Here is a 9,978-nt window from a genome sequence, read left to right as displayed (position 1 = left end):
TAGATTCTTCTTAATACTGTATTATAACACATAGGTGTTACAGCGTTACGAAAATCGGATCTATTGAGCCAAGACAAATCCTATTCACTTTGACCCTCAAAACATGGATATAAGCACGGGGTATAAAATGAGAGCCACATGTACTCCAAGCCTAAGCCAACTGAATGACCATGGTCAGTGGCCATATTAAGGTTAACCTTGATCTAAATTTACTTGATTTATTTATTTGATTGGCGTTTTGCGGCGTATATGAGAATATTTCACATATACGCCGGCGGCTAGCACGAAATGTTGATTTTTTTGTTTTTTTGTTTTGCGATTCTAAGATGGAGTTTAAGATACTACAGGGTATTAAAACTATCGTGTTTCAAGGCTAGACACATTCCGGTTACTTTTTAAAAAACAATTTCTTACCTAACAACTATATTTTTCCTTTTTTATGGTAAAATCTTATGAGTTTTAACCTGAGTCACGTGACCAAAGAATGCGCTGATGATTGGTTCGGAGCAGCTATGACATCATTTTAAACCATGAATAATCATGAAAGTACACGTGTAGAGTATTTTACCTACATGGTATAACGGCCGCACAAAACTATTCCTCTACCCGGCCAATTTTCTCCACGTTCAGTTGCTTACATACGAAAAGAGAGACATGTCAGCGCAGGTTAAGTGGCGTAGAGTCAATCAAAATTCAGTGGCCTATATAATGTACACTGTACCATTGTATATGTGGAACTTGTCAGCTTCTTTACAGTACTGTTCACTAGACACCATATATATAACATGACATAATGCGAGATTTTGCGGGACTTTACTACTTTGAGTGTCCTGTGTATACAGGTTATTTATACGTCTTGCCATCTCCTTAATACCTATGTCATATTTATTTTATTTATTTGACTGTTGTTTACGCCGTACTCAAGAATATTTCACTTATACGACGGCGGCCAGCATTATGGTGGGTGGAAACCGGGCACAGCCGGGAAACCCACGACCATCCGCATGTTGCTGGCAGACCTTCCCACATGCGGCCGGAGAGGAAGCCAGCATGAGCTGGATTTGAACTCACAGCGACCGCATTGGCGAGAGACTCCTGGGTCATTACGCTGCGCTAGCGCGCTAACCAACTGAGCCACGGAGGCCCCACCTATGTCATACCTCAGTGCTATGGGTCTCCATATTGGGTTGCCATTCTGTCTGTACAATTTCCCCTATAAAAGTCCAATTCTTGATTAAGTTCATCTCGACATATACGTTCGTACGTCAATGTTTTGTTCTGAGTGAATTCAGCTTAAGTTTTCAGTCTTCGACATCGCCCAAAGTCGGACTTCTCTGTGTGTTGTGCCGGCACCAGGGAGATAAGAGAGTCAACAAACGGCATTTAACACGGAAGAAAAGCTATCAGTAAAGGAATCGAAACTCCACTAAATGACTTCTTTTGTGAACCACTGCACTGAGCATTTATATTTCAAAAGATAGCTCCGATCTCTTTAGCCATCGAAACACTCGCTAACAATGGGACACATATCGTCCTGGTTAGAGTAAGAGAGTAAACAGGCCCGTGCCAAGGGCTGGACTAAGTCTACAGCCCTTACAATTTGTTTTTAAGACATCACGGATTAAAGGGGTCTGAATCTAGCTATAACGAGACCGACCATTTGCCTTGCGTATGCACAGTATGAATGTGCGTTTATACATACAGTTCAAGGACTGACTTCATAAATAGATGTTGCATACTTTACAGCCTGGTCAGTGAAGTAGAAGGAGCAAGTTGGCGTAAAGCGTTAACGGAACCCGTCTGTCATATTAGAGCCCAAGCATAGTTGACCTTTAATTTTAACGAGTCTTTCCAGCTGAGAGAGTTTCAACTAAGTGACACGACTGTTCCCAACACCGTACATGTTTTGATTGCTAGAGAGCAGGAAAGAAAGTCTGGATGTTTATTTTAAACAGGTGTCAATAACAACAGCATTGAAGAGGGTTAAGGATATTGTTCGAAAGCCTACTTCTTGGAGCCAGGCGCTGCAGTGTCGGCCAACGAAGTGCGCGCTAGTGCCTACTGCGTGAACATGTCAATCATTTCTCGTGACTCGCGGGGTATTGCTCATTTAAATACCGACCCCAGATATAGATTCCTCTGATTAAGAAATCAACGGAAAATAGCTTGATCTGAGAAATGTTTATTGTTACCATTGACCACGTCACCTGTGGTGGGATTAATTATTGATTGGTTCTGTTCCTGAAGTGGTGATTGCCTTGTCTCTGGATTTACCTGGATTACATTCTGGGTTTGGTTAAGCCCCAGGAAGCTCTGGGCGGCAACTAGGTCCTCGTGTCCCTCGTCAGGATGGCCTACACTGGTAAGTTCTGCTAAAGTAAAATGCGTCAAGGACACCATAAGCGTTCAGCCCTAGTGATCAGTGAAAGCTAAGTGTTGTAATCGTAATTTAATATCAGTTATGACAGCGTAAAAGTTGTGTAATATGTTGTTGAGCGCTAGAGACAAGTATAGTATAGACTTTCACATGGTCTAGAGTATGGCACCTGAACGAAAGAAAACAGCCGAAGTATAATAGACACACCTCATTGAGAATTAAGGTTCGAATCCAGCAATGGTCGATTTGTTTTGTTCCTGGCCTGGTTCAGCAAGGAGGGGACACGAAAGAGCTGGTTGGCATGTTTGTTTATTTCTTCTGTTTACTATAGTTAGGAAGAATGTCCCCCTTGGTCTTCTCTGACGTGATGCCGCACACTGTACAACTGAATCCACTGCTTCCTTCCTTAACATTTAAACGAGGTCGCAATTATATATTTGTTACAGTGTAATTGTTCAAAGTCATACTCGAGAATTTTTCACGAATATAATCGATACCGGTTTTGTTGTTCAAGGAGATCAGATATAAAAGACTACAGCATGCAGATGAAAAGCAGAGAAACGACGACAGTGTGACAGCTGGCAAATGATCAACGTAACCAGTTAAATATGGCTCCTTGTCCATTTACCTCAGTTGCGATTGTATTCATACTGTACATGTCCGGTAGCGCCATGGCTTAAGCGGAATTCGGTAGAAAATGCATGCAATAATGTTAATTGCAGTATGTCCAAAGTCACTGGTCTAGAATTGCTCAAAATACTGTATTGCCATTACATGTAATGTACAATCATATGAATTAGTCCAGCAAACAAAGTACATGCATAGTACCACGATAAACAATTGAAGGCCCTATTGGCGGATACAGGTCGTCTTCAACAAACATAAGTCTGCAAATATAGCCCTATGGGAGCCATCAATTTCCAGTTGTCACTCATGTCATATATATACATTCGATCAGCACAGAGAAAACCACAAATTCCTTGTCCAAGGCAGGGAATGAAACTAGGTCTCGAGTGCTTCGTGGCTGACGTCGCGCATCTTACCACTGAATATTGTCACGTCGAAATAGATTCGCATGTAATTAATGTTCATATAGAAGTGACAGCAACTGTAAAATGCTTGTGAAAGAGAAAACTTTCAGAAATATAGTAAGAGGCCCATAAGCAATCTAGGCAAACTTTGCAATGGGAAGTGACGTATACTTATTAAGGCTTAAAAACCATCTGGAGGGAGTGAACAAATTGTCTCTGGTATCATGTTCAATCGCCCATTCTTAGATCTTAATTATGTTTGACAAAGTATTAAAAAGAGTAGCAGCTCAGCAAGTTTTTATCAGAGAACTTTTGAAATATATAAACCGAAACTGCATGGGATGTGGTGTTTTTGTTCAGTTCTCTTGGAGAAGCCTTCAGATTTTACCTGAGGTTAACCGAAGCATACCAACAACTGACGATGGCAACAGACGTGCCGACCGCAGCGTCGTTGCACTTACATGGTTCATTCGTCATGACCCATGTCATTGTTACTTTGTTGTGTTGTGTTTTAGTCTAAGCCTAGATCATTACCTCCAAAAGACAAAGGCAAAGCTATAGGTGAGGTACTAAGATCGCCGAAGGCTTATTGTTATGTAGGCTAACTTGATACATACGTAGTAACTTATATTTATGTCTTTAGATGTTATCACATCTGTCTCCCAAGTCCAACCTTGGTTACAATGGTATATTAGGAAAATTAGTCATACATAAAACATGCACTGCAACTTAATTACGATTTGCTAACCTGAGTGTTTAATGGGTCTGATAAAATCTCGGTCTTTAAAACTCCTGATCGTAGTCACTGACACCAGTTTTGTCTGACACTTAGTTGTGCCAGTATACGCTTATAACTTGTCACATGCGAAGATTCAACGGTATTACCTAATTCCACACTCAAAGCCGAGGTCGGATGACCTGAGATCAAACCCAGGCTCATACCAAAGATCATACCAAAGACTTTAAAGATAGTACTTGGCACTCAGTTGTGAGAGATTAGAGCAAAGAAATAGTATTGATTAGACCTGCCTGGAGTACTAGTATCATAACTGGTGTCTTTGTGCATGATACTTCAATAGCGGCAGCACTTTGGCAGAGTGGATACCCCCGGCCAGAATCACAGTATATGTAAGCAAACTTAACGACTCCTCGCAATGCATCTTTTTAGGAGTATGTAGCTGTTGCAGTACACAAATTATCCCTTATCAAAAGCTCAAATAAGTTCTTTTCTCGAACGATATTTAAGCCTCAAGCCCGACTTGCCCACTAATAGCACCACGCCACTTGATCAGACGCCAATGGTCTCTGTAAACAACTACAAACCACTGGTACTTAGACTTAATTGATCTCACTACGAGCGGCTTCGAATCGGCATATTTTGATCTCTTTTAGCTCGGGTTAAACTCGTCAATAAAGCTTTATATAATATTATTAACCCTGTTTATGTGGAGCATTGTATCTAATTTCCAATGAGACAGTCAAATTCAGAGACTAACGGTGTATAAATCGGGAAAGGGACAGTGTGGAACCTCTCCTTCTGATATGCTGATGGGCGGAGAAGTGCAGGGGTAGAACTAACAAAAATTTGCCTGCCAAATTAGCAGATAAGCTTAACTGGGCAGGTTGACTGCGGAGCTTTATCTCCTTCCATCAGCATATCAGTAGGAGAGATACATTACTGTATTTACAATAGGCGTTAACATGCCAGTCAATGATAGGCCAATCACGGAACGGAATGGGTTGCCCGACGAGGTTTATGTTTATATTACTGCATTGTAAAGTCATTCACTTATGAATGTAGCGCAGCGTAATGACCCAGGAGCCTCTCACCAATGCGGTCGCTGTTAGTTCAAGTCCAGCACATGCTGGCTTCCTCTCCGGCCATACGTGGGAAGGTCTGGCAGCAAACTGCACATGGTCGTGGGTTTCCACCGGGCTGTGCCCGGTTTCCACCCACCATAATGCTGGCCGCCGTTGTATAAGTGAAACATTCTTGAGTACGGCGTAAAACACCAATCAGATAAATAAATAAATAAACTTATGAATGAAATCCTTCCAGGTGTCCCCGCCGTGGCGCTCCATGAACAGATCTTGGTAGATGAGATTGATGACTACCCACTCGCCGTGGCCCTCGTCACCTACCTCACAGCCGTCCGTGTCGTCCCCAACCAGCTGGAGTGTGATAGGCTGATTCGAAATAGTAACAACCGCGCAGATAAGCTGATTCGGCTGCTCATTGCATATCTGCGGACACGAGTGGATTATGACAGGTTGCTCCACGTGGCTTTGGTAGGACGCCTCCGGAAGGGATACCTGAGCGAGCTTTTGCACTTAGAATTTACAGGTGAGTTAATCGTAGGTGCACAGATGTGGCACATGTATCGGCATAAACACATACCGACGTGAAACAAAAACAGCTGTTCGTGTGCTTGCGCGTGTGAATGAACACTTGTTCAATATTGCAATTATTATTTAGGAAGACAATTTCTGGCCAGTGTATCTGACCAACGTTAATGCCTCAACCTGTTATTGCCAGGACTATCTAATAAGGAAAGTTAATGAAATAGGTGAATATGGCCTCAGGGTTTTAATTTGCCTTTGTTAATTTTAGGAGGTGGGGGGATAGGGTTTACGACGTATGGCTAATGAGCGTTTATATTGTATGTCACGAAAGTTCAATTTTGTTATGAGGTGGATGATATCATCCCAGATCGTTGACATTGTCGTAAGCTCTAAGCACCGAAAAGAAGGAAGATGTTTAATAGCTACAAAAGAAATATGATTATTTTATCCGGCTCCAGTATATGTATACGTCTTAGTATATATACGGAGCGTTTCTTTGGGGAGCCTTTTCTTCCCCGAAATGAAATGTGTGAAATAATTTTCTGTTACATCTTACAGTTAATTCTGAGTGGAATTTTCTCAAACGTCTCTCGGAGAAAATATCTCCTCTCTGGTGCTTCTGCGCAAAGGAGCTCAAAGTGGAACTGATTGATGACGTCATCTACCAGAACCCAACACCCGCCTCACGTTCTCTGCACATGCTGTTACGTCACTGTAATCACGTGATCACCCAGGGAATAGTTGAACATCACACAGAGTTGCCAAAGTACCTAGCGTCAGCCATTCGCCAGGCCATCGACCTTATTAACCCGAGTAAGTTTTTTTTATACATGCCGTACTTATATTTTTGCTCATAGCCATCCTCTGGAATTTTTCGCCTGACAGCTAAATAGGATCCGCAGCCTACTATATATCCTCAACCCAGACACACGATCATATGGTACAACAATGAAATTGCTGAGCTGTCAAATATACCTAGTCAAGTAATCCGAAATTTATTTCGACATGATGAAAAGTATTTTATTGACTTTTGAGAAGTTTTTCAAAGTTCATGATATGGCAAAGCGCGAAGCTTTTTGACAAAGGAAACGTTATGGAGAAAAGCGAAATTTACTATACCTTAAAGAATTCTTAGCCGCAAAGGAGCAATTTGATGTTGACGGGAATTTGAATTGTTAAATTGCATGTAAAATGTGATGATTTTACCATTCCCTCTCCAGTGTAATTTCTTACATTTCTGGTGTATTCTCTAATATACTAAATACCCTAAGCACGTAGATCTCGACTAGCACAGGTATATGCTCTGTTCTGTCCACCATACACAGTTAAATTATCTATTCACTTTGTCAGCTAGATATACTTGCTGGTGAACAAAGGTAAACAACGGCGGTTTTTGTGGAAACAGAGCCAAACGTTTTAAATCGTTTTTAGTTTAAAGAGGTTAATTGGTATACTTTAGCGCGGGAGAAATTGTTATGACGTTAACAAGTTTGAAACACTCCAGCTAAAAATTTGTTTAACATTTTCAGCCCGTTATATCCCTCGACCAGGAACCGTATCGTTACAAAGACTTCACGACTCCGGATTCATCGACCTGGATGACACCACGGTGCCGGTTACACAGAGGAAGAAAGAATTCACCCAAGAAGACTTGACGCGCACAGTTGATGACGTCAGAAATGTCGTGACGGAAGAGCTACGTCACTGTTCACGGGATATTCTCATTGCCATCGAAAGTATTCTGAAACTGACGGGAAAATCGCCAGAAAGTAAGTTACTTCAGTTATCCGTCAAACGTTTCTACACCAATCTATACTATAAAGACTAATTTTAGGTTAAAATTTTTCGCATCAAAAGCAGAATATACGCAGAAAATTCGCTAAAAGATATGAAGCTTTCAACAGTACTGTTGTGAACGTAAGATACGAATGCACTGGGGATAGGCTACTAGGGCTTTGATAATTGAGTGTATGCTTATGCTGAGATTTATAAAAGTGTCATGAAGATGACTATACAAGCAACGATTAAATCTGATTATAGCAATGTTTTAAACACACTCACTCACGCAAATAACATACGCTGCTAACATACAGGAACTTTATTCCATACCTTCACATGGCATACTAGATTTTCTTCGTGTTTACCTTCAATTTAATTACATCTCAGATTCAGGCTGAAAGTTTACCATCAGTATTTCTCTCTTCACAGACGCCTGTCCGTCAACGGGTGGATCGTCAAATAATTCCTCGAGGGCTGAAGGAAACTTCTCTCCCGGTAAAGTCCACTCTAACGGTGAGTAGATATTGTGTTTCCAAACCAACACACGACACCAAACTATAAGTTAGCGCCTGACGTTTAAAACATCCCACTTATTTACCATGAATTCCATTTCTTACGACTTTCCATCGATGTGAAATGAGTCCAGGTTGCTAGGCTACACGTAGTCGATTTGTTTTCTGAGCCATTGAGGTTTCCCGAATTGATCATTTCAGTGTTAAAGCAATATTTCCTCCAATTTTTCGTGAACAGTGGAGCGACAGAGTACGCATGATTTAAGTCTACCTCCAGTTTTGCGTGTTGCTGCATTTCATATAATATTACAATATTACACGTTTTCATCTCCTGCTGATTCCTTGCAAAGCTGCACGATATTATTTTCACAAAACATTTCCAGTATAAGAAAATAACGGTCTGTTTCTTTCTTATCAGATTCCTCGAGCGGACGATCAGCTGAAGATGCCTTCGTCAAGATGTCTGCCATTCACAGGGAGGTGCTGAAACGGAACAAGGACGTGATTCTTGGGCAACTCATTTACACACTTCCAGTTATTGACCTACTTTACTCGAGAGGTTTTATGGACATCGCTATGGCCACAGAGCTCCGACAACAACCGTCTTCCTCACAGAGGAGTGAAAAGCTTCTCAAATTAATGCCGCGGCTCCCTGATGAAGGTTTTTACATATTTTGTGAAGGTTTGGCCAGTGTGGGGCTAAACGCCGTAGCGCAGCAGTTACAGAACAGCAGCAAAGAGCTGAAGGCAGGGTGTAAGTGAAGGCGAAGCCTATAAGACTCAAAGACTTATAAACCAGTTTACATTTATCTTCGTTTAGTAAAAGCCAAATATAAATTTGCGCTGAGACGATAATTTGGGAATACGTTGCTCTGTGACAACAGATCCTCGAAGTGCGCCTTCTTTTGCCTGAAACATTGTGACATATCGCCGCCATTGATAATATACTGAAGAAAGCTGTCGAATGATTTATGTAAACTGTGTGTCGCTCTTGTTTTTTCTTTAAGGTAATATAGCCATTGTGATTAACAGCTCTTTACGAGAACCTTGTGACACTTGTCTCCCTTTGTTGATAGCACGGCGTTGCATTCTGTCATCCAAACAGTAGTGAGACGGTTGTGACGGTTGTGTGTGGTTAAGATGTTCACTTTTCAATCACCACGGCAATTGGGGTGGGAGTTCAACGCCCTGAACAGGGAATTTCTGAATAACCCCACCCGCTCGCACTGCTTTGTGACAATAAGCGGTCCGAGACGGTCGTGTGGTCGTTTGCGCAGATTTATGTTCGTTGAAGACCACTTGTCTTCAACAAACCACCAATACTTGACCATCAAGATCGTGTACCTGTCTGTACGTTACACACATGTCAGTTCGTCAGTACCTTGGCAAAGGCTGGTTGTGTATTCCAGATTCTCCAACTTCCTCCACCCATAAAACTCACCGCTATCGAACAAATGAAACAATCGTGAACAACAATCTAATACACGGAACACTGGAAATATTTCACTTAGAGATAGACCGTCTTCTACAAAGAACGTCAAACCGTGTCTCACAATTTTCGAAGGCCATGCAACAATTCATGACGTCCTTTACATAACTACATTTGAGGTACTATTAATATTCCCTAAAACCTTTAAAATGTCTCCTGTATAATATATGACCTTTCTAAGGAGTTTGGAGCTTTATTCAGTTATTTATTTATTTGATTTGTGTTTTACGCCACACTCAAGAAGAGTTTACTTACACGACTGCGGCTCATGCAGTAGCTGTGAGTTCAGGTCCAGCTCATGCTGGCTTCCACTCCGGCCTGATAGCAACTTGCAGATTGTTGTGGGTTTCCCCCGGCTCTGGCCGGTTTCCCCCCAGCATAATGCTGGCCGCCGTCGTATTTAAGTGAAATATTGAGCAAAACACCACTCACATAAATAACTATACA

At 41.6% G+C, this 9,978-nt stretch overlaps 1 protein-coding gene across 1 annotated transcript; it reads left to right on the top strand.

The window, feature by feature from the left end:
• Window positions 1–6,759: 6,759 nt before the first annotated feature.
• Window positions 6,760–9,150, top strand: LOC135475811 (uncharacterized). The gene is made up of 5 exons (XM_064755751.1): window positions 6,760–6,766; window positions 7,281–7,520; window positions 7,960–8,043; window positions 8,461–8,796; window positions 9,050–9,150. Exons 1-5 carry the CDS (start codon window positions 6,760–6,762, stop codon window positions 9,148–9,150), a joined length of 768 nt encoding a protein of 255 aa, XP_064611821.1.
• The last annotated feature ends 828 nt before the right edge of the window (window positions 9,151–9,978 follow it).

The sequence above is a fragment of the Liolophura sinensis genome, chromosome 9 (genome assembly GCF_032854445.1).
Source record: "Liolophura sinensis isolate JHLJ2023 chromosome 9, CUHK_Ljap_v2, whole genome shotgun sequence".
NCBI classification, from domain to species: domain Eukaryota; kingdom Metazoa; phylum Mollusca; class Polyplacophora; order Chitonida; family Chitonidae; genus Liolophura; species Liolophura sinensis.
This window is presented reverse-complemented; position numbering and strand designations above follow the sequence as displayed.

What these genes read in the sequence shown, in the direction of transcription:
- LOC135475811 (XM_064755751.1), top strand. An exon ending in CGGTAAAGTCCACTCTAACG is followed by an intron (nt 8,044 to 8,460) that starts GTGAGTAGATAT and finishes CTTTCTTATCAG; the next exon opens with ATTCCTCGAGCGGACGATCA. An exon ending in CAAAGAGCTGAAGGCAGGGT is followed by an intron (nt 8,797 to 9,049) that starts GTAAGTGAAGGC and finishes TTTTTCTTTAAG; the next exon opens with GTAATATAGCCATTGTGATT.